We start from the raw sequence: 21,614 nt of genomic DNA on the forward strand, positions 1-21,614 counted from the left end.
CGAAGCGGGCTCGATGACCATTGCGTAGGATTGAACGTACGCACACGTAGTCACTCAGCACCCGAAAAGGGATGCATCGATATGAACAGACAAAAAAAACAGGAGGAAAACTCCCTCCACCAACAACCATTTGCGTCGGAGGTAAGAGAAAATCTTTCGTTCCGGGGACGTCACTTTTTCCACCATCGGAATGGCTTTACCCACTCGAAACAGTAATGGGCGAGTCGTTGAAATCGGAAAGCGCCATACAAGGCCGGAGAAAAAAATTGTGACTCCAGCCTACACGGGTAGAAGTCGGACTCTTTTTGCTAATTTTTTTTATGATGTTTATTGCGGTGCGATTGGAATTCTGATGAAGTTTTGGCCATTGTCATTGTGGGAGGACTTGAGCTTTGAGTGAAGTATCAATAGAACGCGTATTACAGTTATTAAGATTTCAAGTATCGATGTCACGAAATGGCATGAAAACGAGAAGATGGAGTGGAGCTTATTGCGGAGAGTTTTGGAAGAATATGAACGGGGTAATTAGTGCTCTCGAAACGTAGAGGTGGTTTATACTTTCACAAAAACTGATAAACATTAATATTAAACCCGGTTTTGAAGTAGGTTTTTTAATTTCAAACTAATTTAGATAGATATTAATATATTCTACGTTCAAAACAGTTGCTCACTATTATTGTTAACAACGTTCATGCATTGTCTGATTAATTTTACTGTAAAGAAACCAACAACAGCGACAGATCAATTAAAGTTATTCTGTAAGAGTACATTTAGAACATATGAAGCTATTTATAGAAAGGATTTTTATATTTGTTTTATCCTTCTGTTTTCTAAGAAGGTAGGAAGCTGTTTCTCCTATTTCCAGTAGCTGATAATGATTAAATGTTTAAATTTATTTCTGTCTGCAAAAACGTAACAAATTTTTTTTTATAAAACTTACCATCAGGCTGGTACGCTTACCAAATGATATAAGAATGATTCAACAATCAAATTTATATCAACGTGAAATCATATAAAGCGGCTAAAAATATTGCCTTCAACCGTCAGACATATGAAATGTGAAATGTCGTAGGAATAAAAACATTTTAGAAGTATTGAAATACCCAAAGAGAAGAAAATAATAGATGCGTTAACCGTTCCCAGAATCAAAACCAATTCAATTTAACCAATAAATAATTCCAATTGTATCAAATAATCTTCCACGAGCTAGATTGTTGGTCGGAAAATGGAAAATTGAACAACCAACCCTCGTTCATCCCCCGTTGGAAAGTCTTCCAAAAAGCACACACACACACACACGCATGATGTAGGGTACGTCGAGTGTTCGCATCAAGGCACACGCGCCACCATATGTAGCCTTTAATTAGAGCATTATCTTCCGGCCCTGCCCAGGTCGGCACTAATTATAACCGTCGCACGATGGTTTACGGTTTCGCGGTGTTGGCATACGCATTACAGAACAAGGTGGTGGTACATACACCGCCTTCTTCCACTTGAACGGACCGGGTAAGGGATACTTTTAAGATCGTAACAGATCCCACCGTTTGCCATTTCAATTAGCTTCGCGTGCTGATTGCGTTTCGATGTTGTTTTAGGAAATTAATTCACATTTTCCACGGCACCCCGCGTCCGGTTCCAATGCCAGCGGCGGAGGATTAAAATAAAGTGATAGATTTTATAGCCACGACGACTGGAGACAACGAAGAAAGACATCATCTTTCTGTGGCGCGCCGTTTACTTTAGTTTCCGCGCTAGGGAAACTATATTAATCCGGGATCTGGGAAAGCAGTTCGTGCTTCGTGGAAAGAATAGATCTTTTACGAAGAACAACGGGCGGGAAAAGACAAAAGTCCGGTCAGTAAGTATCTAATTAAATCGTTCCATCATCTGTGGATAAAAACCATCTTGTTTTGAGATCTACGAGATTTACTCTAAACTGTCCGGTTCTCTCTGAATACAGACTAAAAGTAATATAAAAAAGACACGATCTTTAAAAAAAATGTATATCAACGTTCGCTTGCTATTAAACATGCAATTTTATATGTATAATATATTTCAAAACAATTGTTTCTACAATTTCTGTATCCTACCTACTGGTTAACGAGTGTTTGCGAATCGTTTTTTTTTCTTTCTCCGTTTCCCTAGCTCCCTGAGTAAGTAACCGACTACCATGCAACCGGTGGGAAATATTCTACGGGATATGCATGCACAAAAAACGTAACTTTAACAAAAAAGCCTCACGCAGCGAAAGGCAAAACTCGATAAACTAACCTAGAGGGAAGGGAGTTGGGGGATGGGGGTGGGTGAACAGGGTGCGAAGGATAATAATATTCGTGCATAGAAAAATTTGTAGTTGAAATGGATAAAATGAAAAATGAAAAAGAAAACTTGAACTACACATGGGCACAAACTACACACATTTCGCACACGCCGCATCGTGCAGCAGCATTGTGGTGAGCATTTTTAGAAGGATATACACTTCCGGCCAACAAAGCATTCCGACAACGGGGTAGGGATTTCACCCCCTAGAAAGGAGCATGCTTTTCTCGCAACTCGGAGGAAAAAGCGCCTTTGCTGCGTTTGAAAACTGTTCCGACAGAAACGTTGTCTAGTTGAAGGCGCGTTTGTAGCAGGCGCACCGGAAACGGCCCGATTCAGCGAGTTTGTTATTTGATTTTCCTAGTCCACCCGAGACACACGCTAGTCTTCGTTTGGTGATGATGTTCTTGTGGTTTGATAGCTTCTTTTTTTTTGTAAGACAAACGGCAAAAGATTATCCCCTCCATCCCGAGGTGGCTTGACTTGCGTGGTGTGCATAAAGCAGAAACATGGCAGTTGATGAGCCGCATGAACGGGTTGGGAAAGTTTATAATTTATACTTATTCCTTGCGATTTGGGTGAGGAAAGAGTCGGTCTTGCAAACGCTCATTTCGTGGGAGGTGGGGGACAAGGGGAATGTATAGAAAGGAAAACTGAACGAACAGGTATCCTTTGAAAGGCATGCACAAAGCCGTTTGGCCGGAAGGAATGAAATAAATTATTTTAAAATGCTCAACACAGACCACTCGACTTGACTGCCTGTGCTGGAGGGTGATATAGGAACAGGGAGGGGGGAGGGGGGGGGGGGGTATTACCCCACACTAACAGAGGAGCATGGGGGTGTGTAGTTTGTTTCTATTCAAAATTAAAATCAATGCAATTAGATGAAAGCCATGCAATTAGTAAATGTAGGTGTGTGCGAGGAGTCCATGCGAAAGGCTTGCTGAGATGGAGACAACGATTAAATCTCTTCGCGACTGATGCACTGTTGACGTTTATGACGTCATTTTGGGTTTGCAGGAAAGGGAAGGTTCGATTCGATAATGGATTCAGGGGAGGGCATTGGCTTTAGAATGTTTGTAAGCTCACAGTTGAACACATGTCTCTCTTGGCGGATTTAACCTCACTGTCTTACGTTTGTCCTAGTCGAATGTAGTATCGTTGTTTGAGAAACTTGGATGTCCGCACGTCAGTTTGTGTCCTTTTTAAAAGCGTTGGTTCTCTTTTTTCCGTTGGAAGAAAAAAGAAAGCGTAGCACCGGGTTGCAGCCTGGCTGGTGGCCACCACTTTCCAAACAGGATTAAGGGCGGATTTTGCAGTTCCATTTAATTGCAATTATTGTACTGCTGCACTTCGCCCGCCGGTTGGTAGGCGAGATGCACGCCGAGCTGGTAGCATTTGGGTCCGTGTCCGTACTGGGCGTGCTCGGGACTCGCCACTTCTTGGCTTCCTGTTTCCGCGTGCCTTCTGTGCTCGTTCTGCGGTCTTTCGTCTCATTTGGTCCACTTTTCGGTCCGCAGTGGCGGTCCAGTGGCCGTCTTGCGACAGATTGCCCGTCCGGCCGGGATATTTCGCACAATCTACAATTGAACCGAAGCAAATCGGGTCGGCATCGTGTGCGACATAGTACCCCTCATGCCGTGCGGTCTCTTTTGTTGGCTCGATGGACAATTTTCCGCTTCCACTTGATCCGACACAGATGCGACAGTTGAGCAACGGCTGCGTCATGTACGGCGTGACGTGTGCTTCCGATTCCGGACTCGGAAGCATCGATGCAGTGTGCATAGAAGTGCAGTCAATGCTTTTATTTTGCTTTCGAAGAATCCACCAAGAGTCCGTGTGGCACGAGATTCAATGCTCCAATTATCGCCGGATCAGGGCCCCAGTGACAGGCCACTGTAAGCGTTGGCGGAAATGTTGCAAGGAAACGATTAATTAAACGAGAGTTTAATTAATTTTCCCCTTCATTTCCGGGGTGCGGGAATTATATACAATCTATAGGCACCAAAGCACCACCAGTTCTTCCCTTCGAAGAAAAGGGAGGTATCGAACGCCTTCATTCCATGCATGTTTGTTGTTCCGAATCGTGCTGGAGCCGGAGTTATATCACAAGACATCAGCATCGTCACGGTCGCGTCTCCATCTCGTTGGGTTCGAGCAGCTCACGTCTACTGTCCACTGGAGCTGCGTCGTTCCGCGCCGGGTGCGGCGGACCCGGAAAAACGGGATAACGATGACGGCAGCGCCGATGGAGAGAGGGCTGAGCCACCGAAAAGCCCATTGCCCTGGCGAGCGCACAGGTCGTGGATGGCCATCAGTATTCGGCGACGTGCCCCAAGCGGCTTGATATCCAGATTAAGCAGATCCTGGTCGGTGAGCGTCTGGAAGACGGTCATATCGATCTCGCCGTTGATGAAGTTCTTGATGTAGTGCTCCAGCCCAAGCCCGGTCAGGATAGTCGTGACGTCATTGTACTGGGCCATCTGCTCGCGCTGATGTCGTGGCGTCACCTCGATCATGGTGGTCGTCATATTGTGGCGACTCGAGTCATTGTGTCCACTGCTGGAGCTGCTGCTCGTGCTGACATTGGCAGCCCCACTGCCGACGCCACCCCCACCGCTGCTTGAAGACGACGAGTTGCCCCAACTTAGATCGCACCCCTCGAGCGGGGCCGGTGTCGACTGACTCAAGCCCAAACCCTGCCACGAAAGTGTCGGTGTGCGTATTTCACCCTGCTGCGGTGACATGTGCATCGCTTTGTATCCGGCCACAACTCGCGGGTCCAGGTTAAACAAAAACGTCTCGTTAATCGAATGCTGTTGAAGAAAGTGGTTGTTATTGCAGAAACGTACCTTAAAAAACATCTCCGGAAGCTTTCGGAACATACTAACCTTCTGATCGAATGCCAGTGGAGTCCGTTGTTCGACGTCCGATGGGAACTGGGGGCTCTCGGGCGTACAGGTGACGTGCCGGCAACGACCCAACCCACCGGCTCCGGACACACTCGGACTCTGGTGATCAGGCGAGCCATTGATGAGCGAAGTGGATGAAACCGCCGACAACGAACCGGCTGTCGACGAGTTCGCCTGAAAGGGCTGATCCAGCGAGCTGCTGCCGGAGCAGTTCAGACTCTGATATCCACTGGAGTGGATGTCGTTGTGGCTGTTGTTCTGACTGCCGGCGGTGAGTGTGGTCGAGCTCGAGAGATTACCTACGTTTCCGCTCGAGGTTTGCTGATGTTGCTGCGTGTTTCGTTGATGGAGTGAGTACTGCTGCTGCTGATGGTGATGATGATGCTGTTGCTGCTGCTGATGAAGTTGAGACTGATGTTGTTGATGATGAAGGAATCCACCGCCTCCGCCACCTCCACCACCACCATGTCCTGGTGGGACCGACAGAAGATGCGGATTGGGTAAATGCAACGACGGTTTATTCCCGGACCCTCCAACCAACGCCCTATCCAGCCCCGGTGGAATCGACAACGGGTGAAGCTGCGAATGGGCCGACGTCGGTTTAGCCATGTGGAAGTTTTGGAACTGGCCGCGCATGTGACTGAACGCGAACTCGGTCGACGGCCCGAGCGGTGCCGGGCTTGGCGACGGCCAGCCAACAAACGGCATAGAATTGATGGGCGAAAGGGGCGAGAACGGTGGTGCGACGGGCCCGGCCAGCAATGCCGAGATGTTTTGGGACGTCTGCTGTGGGTGTTCGGTGGGTCCGAAGTACGTCCGGGGTACCTCAGCGATCACTCGCGGTCCGGTCGACTTCAGCAGCTGGTGGCGCGCCTCGTAAATATTCGCAATGAACTTCTCGATGCCCTTGATAACAATGCAGAGTGTACTCTGGCGAGACTTCTGGCGCACCGAGATGAACACGTCGTGCGTCAGCATCAGCTTGGTGATTTCCTCCGAATCGACCGTGTTGTCCGGATAGTCGAAGATGAGCGCGATCGGTAGACTTCCCTGTGATAAATGTGCGGTGGCATTAAATTACCAATCGATAGAACTCCACTTATTCCCGTCCTCAGGCCATACTTACAATCAACTGCTGCCTCGCCAGATAGACACCGGTAATCGTACCGGTAATGGTCACCTGGGAACGCTTGATTGGCTTGATGTTCACATCGTTTGCGTCCGGGAACATTATCTACGAACGAAACAAACATATTAAAACACTCCACCTGCACTCAGCTCACCACACATTTGCCCTTTCCTTGCAAAGAGCCCCCGTCGGGAAAGGAAAGCGTATCTACCTGCGTTCCAGTTCGGTTCATAATTTCCCGCAAATTGCTCGATGCCCGCCCAAGCACGATCGGATGGTGCTGGGTCGAGATTTCCAGCTGCATCTGGACCGGTATTTGATTCTGTAAATAAATTTATTACCATCAGACGAATGACTGCGGCACTCGGTGCTTCCTTGGACCAGAAAATCAATACCAACTAAAGACGGAGAACGGTAGTGCTCAGGGAAAACATACTAGATTAGAAACTGTGCATACATAATTTGAAAGAGACAATAGCGAAGTTCAAATCTTAATGAACCATTTAAGGCAATTGAATAAATCGAACCCTAAATAATGCATCGCTTCTGACATCGTCGACGAAGCACGTAGAATGAGAGACAATATTTTACTGTGCTTGGCATCCTTGGATTCAATTTCTTGTGTTACCGTAATTATAGAAAACTACCATAAACCAATGGAAAATGTTGAAATTTATGAAAATAATGTTTTAGCGAGCTGGATTTTACAGGAAATGTAAGAGAATTATCAACCAAAATACCTTTTTCGTAAAATTGAAAGGTATCTGTTAAAGTAAAAATGGAATTTACATCATAATTATCATCATCATTTTCAATCTAAGTATCCAAGTCATTATGCAGCTGCTGTTCATTTACTTACCGCCATGTTCTCACACATCAGATCCATTAGCCTCCTGGTGGCCTCCTTCACCATCTGCTCTTCCTTTTCCGAGCCCTTTACCAGCACCAGCGAGGAGTGCAACTTGGGCCGGGTGGAAAAGATCACCTGGACGCCGTACTCTGCTTCGACCTCCTTCACGTACGGTGTATCGTTGTCCGGAGGCGTCTTGCCCGGAGCCAGGATGGGCAACTCGAATGAAATCAGTAGCGGGGTCGAGTGGCGCACGAGTGATCGTGCCCGTTCGACTCCCTCGATGCTGCCGCACATGGACACCTGGTTGCTCTTCTCGGTCGGGTTCGAGCGGTTCGAGTCCGGGAAGTGGATGTGCGTCGCCGTCTCCTCCATAATCTTCTTGATGTTGTTCCCACCGCGCCCGATGATGAACGAGTGATCCGTGTACGATACGTCCATCTTCATGATGACACGGCTTCCCTGTAGGGATGGAATGGGAAATCAGTATCACTATTTTGCAAACAGATTATCCTACCGCATGCTGCAAACGACGTACCCTGGAGTCGAGCCGGCTCATGACTTTATCCTTCGCGCGCAGTACATCCGTCATCTTACCGACGATCCTGATGTGAGGATCTTTCTTCGTCTTCGCGCCAATCTTCAACCGGCAGGGCCAGCTAACGTAGGTGGTGGTTTCCTTCATGACCTACTCAACGTAAACAAAACAAACAAGACAGTAGTAATCAAATTGCAAATATCAACATATAACGTGCCGCAATTACAGAACCGGGTTGATGTTTCATTGATTATTCAAAAATCCAAATGCAATTTAATAAAATCGGGTGGTCACAATTTTCTTAGTTTCAAAATGGTGGTTCAAATTTCATTCTTCGTGGTTTAGTAGACTTCGGATTATCCTTCATTTTCATTTTTTTTCTAATTAGTTGCTAGCTCATCGTATAATCAATCTAAAAAAAAATCTGTAGTTAGTAAAAAATATCAACTGTTGAATTTTTTCCTTCGAAGACATTTTCTGGTCCAAGTCGTACAGATTCCAGTTCATTTTAGTTTCCAGCTCAGTCTAATTTAAGTTAAAAAGTTCGGTGGATATAAAGCCTCATTTTGGAAATGTTGTTCACCTATTCTTAGTGGTACACTTACATTCGTGAAGAATTCCTCGGCACTATTCATTCCCTCTGAATATGTTTCCACTGGAACGGAAAACTTTCGTTAAATCCTTCACCATCCGCTTTGGATATCGGCTTCAACCACCCTTACCCTTTATCATGTCCTCCAGCTTCTGTCGGTCCACCTTGAACCGCTCGACATGCAGATCGTCCGGATTGGCGACACCGAGCTGGGCCGCGATGGATCGCAGATCGCCCCAGTCACTCTCGACCGACGAGATTTCACTCGTCGTTTCGCTCGGCGGTCCACCGTTCAGGAAGATGTGCCTGCCGAAGGACGAGCACGATGCCATCATTGTTCCTCCGTCCCCCGGGTTAAACGCACGGCTGTTCCCGGCCTTCCGCGCGGTCAAATTAAACTTGCGTATCGCCCAAACGACGTTGTCTTGTCGTGTCAATAACTTTGCTGCTTTTCGTTACAATCCGTGTAGTAATGCTTTTCGAAACAAAATGAAAAACTGTACCAAATAACTGGCTGTCTCCTTGCTTTCTTGCCTTCCTTGTTACTGGCTCTAACACTAGGGCCAGCCTAGTTTGTTTGAATTTGCGTTGAACACCCGGCCGTAGGTTGATGGGTGGTGAATGACGTCTGCTGTAGTCGTTATGCTGTTATCCTCCGAAGGACGTCCATCAAACCGTGGTCAAAATCATCAAAAACGCAGTCAACAATTTTAACGTGGACGTTCGTTACGCGACCAGGCTACGTAGAAAATGGAAACAAACCGGATATTAAAAGCAAAATAACATGATATTCCATAGTGGTTTTTATTCTTTTTTTCCCTATTCATTGGTGCCAACGCAGCGATTTAATCGCAATGGAATTTATAGATTGACGGTAGAAATAAAACGAAATGAAATATGATGCTCCTATTTACCTTAACGTTGAGCCTTGTAACATGGATTTGTTTTTCGCTCATCCGTCATTTAAATGGCTTTGCGATTTGATCCATCAGAATACACAGTTTTTCCAGTTTACCTTTAAAAGTTTTTTTTCCTGGAAACTGAAGCCACGTAAACGCGATCGTGTTAAAATCTGCGATTTAAAACACGTTGAATTTGATGAAACAAAAACCACGCTAACTTTTGGCTGTATCAAATATTTCCCCGAATGATACGATGTTAGACGTCCGTGCTTTTGGACGAAAAAACACAACAGTCAACACACATATCATCCCCGAAAAGTGGGTGCCATTTTTCAGCCCTTTTAATCCTTTTCGCAGCCTGTCGGCTTTCGACGCGCTCAAAAACAAATCATCGCGTGACCGATCGCGTTGGGAAATTCGCCACAAGATCCAGCAGGCCGTGGAGAAAGTGAAAGAAAAAATCACCCCGTCATAAACTGAGCCCAGCGGGCGCGATAGCGATTATCAGATAACACATAAATCATACCGCTTGCACCCACTCAGCAGAGAAGGGCTTGTTTTTCGCCAACCGTACGTCCATTACGGTGTTTGCGTCCTGCCAACCGGGTTTTCATTCGTTTTCCTTTTCTTTCCTTCGGAAAAGATTGGGATGCTATGCTACCCTTTCCAACCGAGTGCCAAATGTGAAACATCGTTCACTGCCAACGGTCAAAGTAGGCGTCACAGTAGGAATAGTGTTGTGAATATACCGGGACGTCCCTTGACCGTATGGTGGAATACGAGCTGGAATACGACGAAGGAAGGAAGGAAGATATGATAGGCGCTAACGAGTGACTAATAACCGACCGGGGCAATTTGTAACGGTTTTGAAGCGGCGTTTTGAGATTTATTTGCTTATTTGTGAGTAATTAATGACCGGTCCAGGTCCAAAGGTCACTCGGTGGATCGACGACGCATCGATTCAAAATCAGCGTCGGGCAATTGCATTTGTTTTCTGGTATCTCATTTCCTTTTGTATGCGGTCGATTGTATCTTCAATTGTAGTAACATGCTTGTATGATGAATGCCATGTATTGAGGATGCACGAAAATGTACATCCTCCGAAGCCAATGAGAAATTAGCGCTATGGATGACTCATATGTCGATCGGCCATAATTGAAGGCCTATACCATTTAACACACACTGGGTGGGTTTTCATTCATTTTCCGTGCTTGACTATTAAACACTGTAATGTTTGGCCCATAACTTTCTAGTTTTTAATAAACCAATAGAAAGTAATTCAACCAAAATTATTGTCTTCCACAAACGAAATCACAAACTTCGAAATATTCAAATTAATTTAACAATATTCAAATTGACTCAAAATGGAGGACATTCCTTGTGGCAGATAGCTACATTTGATAAAATGAACAATTAGGTGACCATGTTTTATCCGGCATTGCAAATAATTGGTCATTTTAAAACTAGTTACTCCGTATGGCTATTTAAACATATTTTTCGAATGTAGAAAGAGTGTATGAATGATTTATACATTTTCGATCGATCAGGGTGCGTCACAAATTAAAGATCACCTATAAAAATGAATGTAACAGGAAAAAAGCGTAGCAATAATTTTTCATCACACAAATATTGGGGATTATGTAAGATTAAATATATGAGTTGATGATTTTAAGTTGATACATATGAATTATTAAAATTAATTATGTATAATATTTGGTAAATAGTAAACAGGCGTGAAATGAATCATCAATTTTTGAATCAAAATCATCTCAACACAATCATCATCAAAATATCTCTCAAATAGGCCATTAAGCTAATCTAAACTAGAAATTAATCCAAGCTGCCCAGATCGTTGACCCGTTCCTGCGAACGTTGACCCTTGAGTTTGGAGACACCAGCAGGAAAACAAACTTCTACACATAAATTACTTCGCAACTGTTGACGCACACTTGCTGAATTGATACACTCTTGTCTTTTTGGTGAGCTTTGAGTATTCGGTGTTGGTGGAAGGATCTACATTGGACCCTTTTTTCTTGTTCTTGCATTACCACTGCACGTACGTCTACGTGACTTTCTCAAGCGTGCATTAACACTTTTGCATCGGCAAGATTTTGTTTTTCGTAGCACGTTTTTTTTGCAACACATTCCATTTAACGTAAAAATAGTCGTTTATCGTAACTTTGAAAATGTTTTGTCGGTTTCACTGACATATAAAATCGACCACCATTTTAAACGAACATGAAATACTCACTTCTTCCGTTTTATACGTTATTCCATGCACTTGATCGGGCGGTATTTGCTGCTGAACACTGGATCAGAAAGTAGCTGTTGGAAACTCAAGCGCACCAAAAAAACCTCTTGGTCAATCTTTTGTAAATGTAATGCAGGAACGCCCTGCGCAAAATTGATATTACAAGCGATCGTTCAACGATCGCCACTCTTGCCGACTATTGTACGTCTAAGTCTTCATCGAGTCAACGAGATTACGGCGTGTGACTGTCGGTCGGTCTGTGTACGTTCGTTTAAACTTTGCAACGAATTTGTTCGGTATCAAAAAAGAATTAAATGTCTTCAGTTGCGATCGCTCTGGCGATCAATTTCGAACTGAGTGTTCGAACGACTGATATCCCATGAAAGGCATGCACAATACCTGATTGAAGAGAGGATTATTTAGTAACAGCATCCGAGAGGGAGAGCTAAGCCTGGAAGCCAGATCGTTATCAATAGTGTTGGTAGATAATGGCGCTGGCGTTTGACGGTCGTACTGAACATCCAGCGGCTTGAATGTGATAAATGGTTTTACCAAATGGAAGTTGATCGATCATTTTTGATCGACAAAATGACAGGAATGATCAGCAGGGTTGCCAATATGATTGCTAAAGAGAAACAAATAATTTATTTGCAACAATTTAAATAGTTTTTTAGTATATTATTGTTTCTGCTCAGTTGCATAATCTAAAAAATATCTGTACATGTAAATGTGCACTGGCTAAAACCATCAATTCATACTACATTGCCAGACAAATGGATAATCGAATCGAGCCCCTTAGTTTCGTGCAAAAAACTACATCAACTGCAATCTTGCCGAGAGTGAATAGAAATAGAAAAGAACGTGTTACAACGCTGATATGAAATAACTCAATATGTCTAAGGACCAACGATATAACAACCCCAACCTTTCACCAGAGCCTCTTGTAAGGACAACGTTCAGAGGACCGACAACGACAGGCGTACTCAACGTATCATCGCCGGTTTTACAGGTGCTTGTATGACGACCCTACCATCACGTCAAGGTTCTCCCGGAACACACGATACACGGGCAGGATGTGGGAAAGGATTCAAAAAAAGGAAAAACATAAACTAGATCCACACAATCGCCTGTCACCTTCCGTTCATTGGCGACAGCTTGTTAATTGAAGTGTCATTCTAGCCTGCACTTTGATTAAGCCGTTTGAGCGAGCTGCAAGTTTAATTAACTCTCGGTACATTTTCCCCTCTCTATGGGCGTCAGTGTCAAGAAGGTTTTGTTTCGTTTTATTTTACAGATTTATGCAGCCGATTGAACTTTGATGGCCAATAAGTGCTGTGTTCGGTGGATGTGACAGAATTTGAACTGGAATACTGCATGAAAGGGTGGTAGCAATATTGCAAAAAACATCAAGGACTGAATGTTACAACTTTGAAACGTGCTACTAACAATGGATAGTTTTTCATTGCATATCAAACATTTGACACTTCTTATATTGGACATGTGGAAATCGTTTGTTTTTTCCGAAAAAATGATTTATTGCCTAGTAAAGCAACATTTATTTTTGTTTTTCATGGTTCTTGTGCTTTTCAAGAGCACAAGTACTATTTGCAGCCAAGCATTATTCATTTTCATAATCATAATGCATCACTGACTCCATTTCATTCATTCTGCATACGTAAAATGTTATTCTATAAAAAGAACCTATGTCGTGGAGGAATAGAAACGACAAGGAAGAAGCATGGGGATGTATTCTACAATTTTCATCAAATCGTTCTCCGTATCATATTGAAATATTTGTACTGAGAATCCTGGGGACCAACGACAATCAGCATAACGAGGTAATATTTCATCTAAATCTTTCTCCTCGAGATGGTACATTGAAATGGGAGCGGTTTTGGTTTTATGGATTCGGGAGCTTCTCACTTCCCTGGACAAGAGAATGCTTTAAACATAGCAAAAGCAATTCTCCGTTTGGCCGTTCTGTCTTTTACATTGTTTCGCTCATTTTGAACAGTGGCCGGTTCTTAAGCCGTAGATAAATTGAATCTGTCTTCAACGTGATATCTGTGATTTTTAACGAGCGATAACGGATCCTTTCTCTATAAAACCTCAACGCTTAAAGATACATCTAGGAAAACACGAACGAATTGAAGACATAATCAAGCACTATGTACACTAAATTGATAAAATATGGAAATATGATAGTCGCCAACGTACCAAGTCGAAAAACATGATGAAAATGCTCTTGTTGATTTATGTGATTTTCGCTCAATTAAAGGATCAAATTGAATTTTCTCAAACTTTCCTGGGAATATGTGGGAAATTCGATCAATAATAAGAATTTTAGATAAAAATGTGTAACTATTCTTTTCTTTACTTATGCACATAATGGACATGTAAAGCTATTGTTTTTCATTGCTTTTAGAAGAAAAACAAACTACGTATATTAAAGGGTATGCCTTGGATTTTTAAACAAATGAATTTGTCAATATGAAAGATGCAAACCTCATGATAGTCGTGGTAATAATTTGTAAAAAACCCTAAAGTAAAAAGCTTATTTGCTTTAATTTGATTTTATTATTATTACGCCTTTCATACAAAGTCAAAATGGAATCATTGTTCACCAAAACCGTCAATCAAACCATACAAAAAATCAATATAATCCATTTCAGTTGTTTTTATTTCATACTATTAGAAATTTATCATCTAACTTTATTTCTTCAATGTACCAAGCTTTCATCTCTTGATGTACTGCACAATTATTACATCAAAACATCATTGCTTCAACTGCTATCTTTTTTCTTAACTGAAAACCAAAGCCTCTCTTAAGTTTCTATACCTATTTACAACATCTTTTGCTAAACAGATTTGGTTTGGAAAAATTAACTAAGAAATAAATGACATCTTTGTTAAATATTCGTTTTTGGCATTTCTTGGGCACGTTTGCTTCAAAAATCTACGACGATAACAATTTACAGATACCAATCAAATACGATAGTACTATTTTATTTACACGTCTTTCTTAACATTTTATTCTACACTGTTCCTTCATCATTCCTTTGGTGATTATACTTCTGTCTGTACTTCTGGTTTAAATTATACACTCTATCCAAACTGATCTTATAAACCATTTATCCAGCACTCCAAGTGATTAGAAAGGTTGCATTATGTACTATAGTTTGTTTTAGTTTGTATTCAATTTGGCTACTCTAGATTTTTCCTATTCAATACACTATCTGGGTGTTTCTTCCTATTTCTTTGCCCTACACAGCTGATTAAACAAGTTTTGCTTTCTTACAACAAGGCATTATCCTGTCCGCAAACAACTTCCTTGAGCAGTTTATCTGACACTATCAACAACAACCCTCTACCGAAGAACTATCGGTACCGTAAAACTGCTCTTTAAAAAAAAAATAATTCCGTTTATTCGATTCACTCCCGGAAGCGCTAATGTTTTTCGCACGTAACTCGTCGCTTAGCTCATCCCGATTTAGATTTTGATAACTTCCTTCAGATTGTACAGTCAGGAGATTCCGACACGCAACGAGTACAGCAGAACGGAGCAGATCGTGCAGATGTAGAATGCGATCCAGCCCACCTTAACGTACGCTCCGACCTGTTTTGCCGCAGAAGAGGACGATGGAGGTGTTTTATCCGCTAAAAAGATAGAGAAAAACCAAGTTTTAAAAATCAAATTGACTTAAAAAAAAAAAATTCTTGATATTAATAAATTTGAATTCGCTAAGTTTAAAAACAATCCAAACCGATTGTATCGTCAAGTTTGAAAAGAGTTGTTCATAATGATAACATTTCAAGCTATAGCAAAAATCCGTGTAAAACATCGAGAATGAAGAGATTCCTAGAAGTACTCGCTCTGAATCAACCCCTCGACAACCCCGTTTAGCTTCCAATAAGTTTACGGACAATAAAAAAACCCCTACTCCTGGCAGTAAAGAACACCTTTTAACTGAGACGCTCCTTCATCCAACAGGAAAAGTAAACTAGTGCACAAACGACCTCAATGCAGTTGATTTAGAAACCTCCCGTTGCTATTACTTCCGCCTTCCAGTTGAAAGCAATGGAAGAACATTTGGATTTATTTCTACTTTTTCTTTCTCTTCTACATGCACAAAGATGACCAGTGGAGAATTTGTGCCAGAAATTCATATCATAAATACTGGATCCAAGAATTCGTTGAATTACAGGGGAAGGAATCTAGCAAACTTCAAAGATGCATGAGGATAGTGAAGATCATGAATCGCAACCTAGGTAGCGTGAAACTAGGCCGGCTCAAGAGAGAAGGCACAGGGGAGGCGGAACGATAAAGATAGTTAGATCGGAAATGTACCCTGGAATTCTTGTGGAAAAACTTATGATCCATAAAACCAAAATGGTACCGACCGGGAGGAGATGAAGGACTCCTCCCTGGTGGTTCTATCAAAAGGCAACCCCCGATCGGTTCTCAACTGGACGGTCGATGGCCGGCACATAAATGGTATAATTTTCCGACGAGCTTTTCAATGAAATCGGCGTCCGCATCCGAGCCGAGGCGATGAGTTTTCCACCCAGACGCCACCCCCAAACCGGACGCAGCCAATGAAAAACAGCAAACCAAGTGAGGAAAGACGGCGAACGGAAGCAGAGTCGATATTTGTACAACCGAGCACTACTTTTGAAAAACTCCCGCAAGGCCACAGCCGTTACTCCACGAACCAGAGGTAGTCGATATTTGCTACAATGAGTTTCGGTTTTCCGACCGGATTTTCTTCGCCCACAAAGCACCCGGAGACTGGGTTTGCCGGTCTCGACCCGGAAGAGCTGGAAGAAAGCTATTGCCTTCTCCACGGACGTCCGTACTCATCACTTTTCCATCGCTCTCGCGCACCCGGAAGGGTACCGGTTTACCATTGAGAACATTTCAACCGCAAGAATAAGACGGACCCCGCTCGGAGGAATGCCCCACCCCTGGGAGGGTGATGTTCGGTGAGGTGCAAGATTGAAACTGTAACCAAATGACCGAAACCGATTTCTTGTTTGAATATTTGGGGATTAAATGTAAGTGCGGGGTAGTGGCCGAGCTACCCGGACTTGTTTGCAAATTCTATGGAATTTGTAAAAAGGGCAAGGAATAATCCAACCGTAACGGAATGATTTGCCCACCGAGGGAAAACGCCCGAGACGAGGGCGAGTAGATTCTAGTGAACGGAATGGGAAGTGCTTGCGGTCTGCGGGGAGATCGTTTTAATCCGAAACGTTCGTTCGATTGGGGTCCGATGTTCATATTCGATCATAAGTAATGCCGTTCAATGAAAATATCAAATGAAACGGTATCCGATAGTGTTATCAAAAGAATTAGAAGGGAAAATTTAGTGCCCATGAGAGCTGAAGTTTTCCCGCAAGAAGTTTGTAATGAATATACGATGCATGTATTTGGATGCAACATATAGAATTTTATTTTAAGAAACAATTTCAAATATTACAATTTGTTATAGTGATTTAAAGATATAATAATTTTTATTGATGGTTTATAATAGGAAAACTAGACCTGTTTATCATTTCTTAATTGATTAAAGTTACCCATGGACAGAATAACATCTTAACGGATTCCACACCCTTTAAACCACCACCATTAAATATGTTTTATTGAAACAATTTCATTGAGAAAAACCACAAAACAATCCAATCCCAACTCCATATCCACGAGGAGAATGAGATGAATTCATATTTACAACACACGAGTTGCCGCTTCGCTGCCGGCATGTGAGAGGCATTTTATTGCGACATTCGTCGTCACGAACCGTAAACCCTTTCCAGCGTCGACATGCCACCACGCCAATCGGTGAGTATAGCGAAACATGAATTATGGCGGCCATTTTTCACACGTTCCCGCTTCCGTTCTGCACGATCTGAGCGCGTATCCCTGCGTGGCAGCTCGATGGCGCTGGACTCAAGGATTTCCTGGAGACCTTGGGCGGTTTCGTGAGGGTACACGTCCACGTGGAATCCGAGATTTTCGGTTCCGGAGCCTGGGTGCCGTCGGTCCAGTGCTCGCTTTCGCAGACATTCGGGAGCAAATTCAAACGTTGGACAAAGCCACGGCCCCGAAACATCGTGCGAAACCACGCGCACGAGTGTGTGCGAGGACAGGAACGTACCGGGATCCATTTCCGGGGATGATTTATATTTAATATCTTTCCAGCCGGTGCCGGCGTTCTTGTCCCGCCAGTGTGTTTCCTTTGCGGGCCGCTCCCGAAGGGCCACCGGAAACGCACGTCACGGCTGGGCAGCTGGGCCTTTCAGTCCCATTCCAGGGGCCGGTGGAATATTGTTCTAAGCCCCCGGAGGGGTGGCCAATCCGCGACCGGGCGACACGTTTCCTGAGGTGCTGAGTTGAGAACTTGAGGCCTGAAAAGATGAATGGAGTCGCACGGGCGAGACAGCCCGAGGACTCAGTCCCGGTACACCCGGATGTGCATGGGAAGAACTGCAAGCAAGAGACCACCGTGGTTGTGGTTGGTGTTGGTGGCGGAGTTTTCTAGCTGGGGATCGTCTTTCATTTGGTGATCGTAGCGTGTGGAAACCTTGGCGCACGATCCGGAGTTGGCCGGAGAAACCGGGAGCCCAAGTGCAATGTATATTAACATACTTCTGTGGTTGAATTTATGAGGCGATAAAATGCAGATATGGCACGGCTAAACTCCCGATTCGAACCAACGCTACGCTATCTTGCCGATTCGATGTGTTTTACAAGCCCTAATCGACCGGTTTCTCGGGGTACGAAGGTGGTTGTAATATCGTTTGCCAACATCAGGACGCCGAATCGACGATTGCAAAATTGCCGGAACAGTTTTAGTACACTGCGTTTAAAACCTACACAAAAAGGCATATGACAACTTTTTTCACGAATTGAGGAAATCAAAATAAAATATATACATAAAAATAATTTTTAAATCCGTAAAAACCATCGCTAGCGATTGCTCACCTTTGTATCCGTTCACCTTTAAGTACATGTCACTCTGGTCCGGCTGCTCACCATCGTAAACAGAGTTCTGGTACAGCTGGTTGAGGTTGTGGCCACTCGACGAACCTGTCGCCAGTATTCGGGGCCGATCCTCTTCCACATGCCATTCGCTACTTTCGTCGTAAATTTGATGAATGGTCGCCTGACATTTGATCTGGAATTGGGTTAAGAAGAAACAATATTGATTTATTTAAGTATTTTCACTACATGTAAGTTACGTTTCGTTTGTAATTGAGTTTCCTTAGTAATTACGATTCTTTACATTATTTTTTCTAATGAAAAGCATCGAACAAGAGTAACAAAAAGCGCCCTAATGACAAACATATAATGATAATCTCAACAATGTCTACTAATCCTGGGACTAAACAGAAAAAAGCAACGGAAAGAATTCAACTAGGAGCGCAGAACTAATAGAAGCAAAACAATAACAGACAATGATGATCAGCGGGAAAGCATCCGTAACAGATGCAGCATCCGGTTGGTTCCGTGTAGCATCCGGACCAAAGGCTGCACGGAGCATCACGTTGCCAAAGGGGCTGCAAAGGTAACTCTGGTAACGGTCGATGGCCATGCGGAGATGGAGTTGGACCCGGAATAGCCGGAAGGAAAATTTTCTGCTGAACGAAAACCAAAAACAAAAAAAAATAATAAAGCGATGCAGCAACTTTATTCCATCGTGCGCCACGAGCGCCATCTTCCGTTACGGAAACGGAAAGAAGCACCACCCGCGCAGTTCAGCGCTCGCTCCAACCCCCGGAAGGGTCCTTTGTTGGAATCAATTTAACTTTTAATTAACACCATTCGTCCAGCGAAGAATTGAATGCCGTTTTTCACTATTCACACGCCCGTTCGGATCGTTCCGGGTTTCTTCCGTTCAACTCTCGCTAGTTCATTTGTTTGCACGAACGAGGGCGCCGTCATCTTTTTCTTTCCGTCAAGGAAAGGGTCGTCTTGGTACAAAAAGGCACCGCATGCAACGTTCGGGACGTTTGGTAATCCCGTCCGGTTGGTACATTTTTTCCAACGGTCGGGTTTTTGCTTCAGCCCGGGTCAGTTTCGATTATCTTCCGTCCGCTGTACGGTGGGATAAGAGGCGGACATTTCGGACCAATCGAAGTGTTTTTATGTTAATGGTAATGTAGCGTTACGAGTGTTGGACCCACGCACCTTAAGATGGGGACATAATTATGCACCTTAAATATTTTAAGTACGAAGCACTGCTTTGGTAAAGGTAATAATAAAATAAGCACTCTTTTTTCATCAGGACCCTAAGTTAGCAAGACCTTTCTTTGCAAGGGTTCAAAATCGAGCTGATTAGGCGTAAACCCCCGAAGTAACAAGCTTAAACGATACTTAGATAGTTAACTAAGAGTAAGCCTTAGTATCAATCTAATACATTGCACAATGTGCTAACTGTGCTATATCAAAGCAGAAAAAGTGAAAAAATGTGTAATTTTTGCAAATCGTAAATCGAAATACGTGTGGTCAATTTAAAACGAGTTCGAAATTTAATGTGTATTTCAGCATGTTGAAGAGATATACTATAATAATATGAATACAATTTTCCCATTTTAACAGCTACAAGCAGTGAAATAACGTGCTCTTGTTTGGTAATGAATAGAAATATTGACATGTCCGCATGATCGTTCTACCTTATCCTACTGTGCGGCGGAGCGAAGATAAAATTTTCCAAGAATGACCTCCACCGCGCACATTTGCAATGGGTCGTGCCATTGTAGCGGTTCGACTGCAGGTGTCGGTTACCGGTGTGGAGTGGAAAACTTGTACTTTTTCATCCCCCAATGGGCGACACCCTTTTTTGTACGGGTTACAATTAACCTTGCCTCCTTGGGGTTGATTTACCAGTCGTGCTAAATATTAATTACACTCTCAACATTTTCTTTTGGTTTTAGTTTCTTCCCGCTTCTCCGATCGGCAAGTGACAGCTGCTGGCGATTAGAAGAGATTACCGGATGAATTGAGTGCGCCTCGAGCAGCGTGAACCATTGTCGATGAAGGCAAGGGACGGGTCATATTTCCACAGGAAAGATCTATGATGTAATCAAATTCGCTTTGGTTTAAGTGTAGAAGCTCTAAGTAACTTCCGGAAAATGATCTAAGGCTGTAAACCTCCTTGGCAACTTTTCGTGCATACAATTCAAAAAGCAGTAAATTGACTGTGAAGTTATCATGGCGAAAGTGGGGATGAGAGCAAAGAAATTTAATCTACAACTAATAAGATAAGGATGACGAACAAAATTTTCCATGTCGGTAAATTTCGATAAAACAATCAATGTGCTTCATACATATAATTTTAATAAAGAAAACAATTTGGTGTTAAGCAAACCTCGTCAAAAATACTGTGAAATTAAAAGGGTGTCGTTATATAAGCAAAATCTGGTAGGTGAGTGGTCGACACTCGACAATGTTGCACAATTGTTCGTTGAAATAGGAATATTTGACCATTTTTAATCATACTTTTAAATTTCCTTCGTTCACCGATCAACCAGTCGCGGCGTGTCTGACAAGAGCGCTATTTTGCATTAAAATGAGAAAACTTTTTGACGTCATCTTTTCCACCTGTTTCAACCTTCCTTTGTGCGTGTTTAAATTATGACTATCTACGCTTCTTCCAAGAACTCAGATCGACCTGAACCGAAATACTTTTTTCCTATCTCCTCGCTGTATCCATTACTCCACTACCTTTTTTTTTGTTTGTCTTCTCATTCATTGGATACATCCTTCGTTTACACATTTTTTTTTTGTCGAAACCCCGGTGGACCGTGTAATTTTCCACGGAATCCCCGGTGTACCTGGGGAAAATTTAGCACTACCCTTACCTTTAGCTTTCCCTTGACGAAGTGCGAGTGAGCGACCAGAATGTTGATGCCGAGGATCGAAGTGTCCAGCCCAGTGTAGGTGTCCTTTATCGGTCGGTACTGTTTGATGTACTGTTGTATAATCTGAAGTTTAGAGGAATAATAGTGCATTATTAGATCTTCCCAATGCAGTATACCACTTTCTTATTGTTCGTTGTTTTGGTTTTGAGCAAACACAAAATATAATTAAAATTTGCTTGCCAAGGCTTTTCTATTTTCGT

The 21,614-nt window shown here is 43.2% G+C and overlaps 2 protein-coding genes across 2 annotated transcripts in view; both read right to left on the reverse strand.

Moving 5' to 3' along the window:
• Positions 1-4,364: 4,364 nt before the first annotated feature.
• LOC131282390 (protein bicaudal C homolog 1-B) lies at positions 4,365-9,073 on the reverse strand. The gene is made up of 8 exons (XM_058311842.1): positions 8,471-9,073; positions 8,354-8,403; positions 7,749-7,898; positions 7,220-7,672; positions 6,572-6,682; positions 6,358-6,465; positions 5,211-6,281; positions 4,365-5,135 (listed from the first exon to the last, which is right to left on the reverse strand). The coding sequence occupies exons 1-8, from the start codon at positions 8,673-8,675 to the stop codon at positions 4,488-4,490; spliced, it is 2,796 nt and encodes a 931-aa protein (XP_058167825.1). The 5' UTR covers positions 8,676-9,073; the 3' UTR covers positions 4,365-4,487.
• A 5,943-nt stretch (positions 9,074-15,016) lies between these two features.
• The window catches only part of LOC131281089 (uncharacterized), a 33,568-nt gene continuing 26,970 nt past the window's right edge, over positions 15,017-21,614 (reverse strand). The window contains exons 5-7 of the mRNA XM_058310343.1: positions 21,355-21,477; positions 18,476-18,668; positions 15,017-15,150 (exon numbers count right to left, since the gene is read on the reverse strand). Coding sequence (XP_058166326.1) covers positions 15,017-15,150; positions 18,476-18,668; positions 21,355-21,477 — 450 coding nt within the window. The remainder of the gene's footprint in view (positions 15,151-18,475; positions 18,669-21,354; positions 21,478-21,614) is intronic.

This window comes from Anopheles ziemanni, chromosome 2, assembly GCF_943734765.1.
Source record: "Anopheles ziemanni chromosome 2, idAnoZiCoDA_A2_x.2, whole genome shotgun sequence".
NCBI classification, from domain to species: Eukaryota; Metazoa; Arthropoda; class Insecta; order Diptera; family Culicidae; genus Anopheles; species Anopheles ziemanni.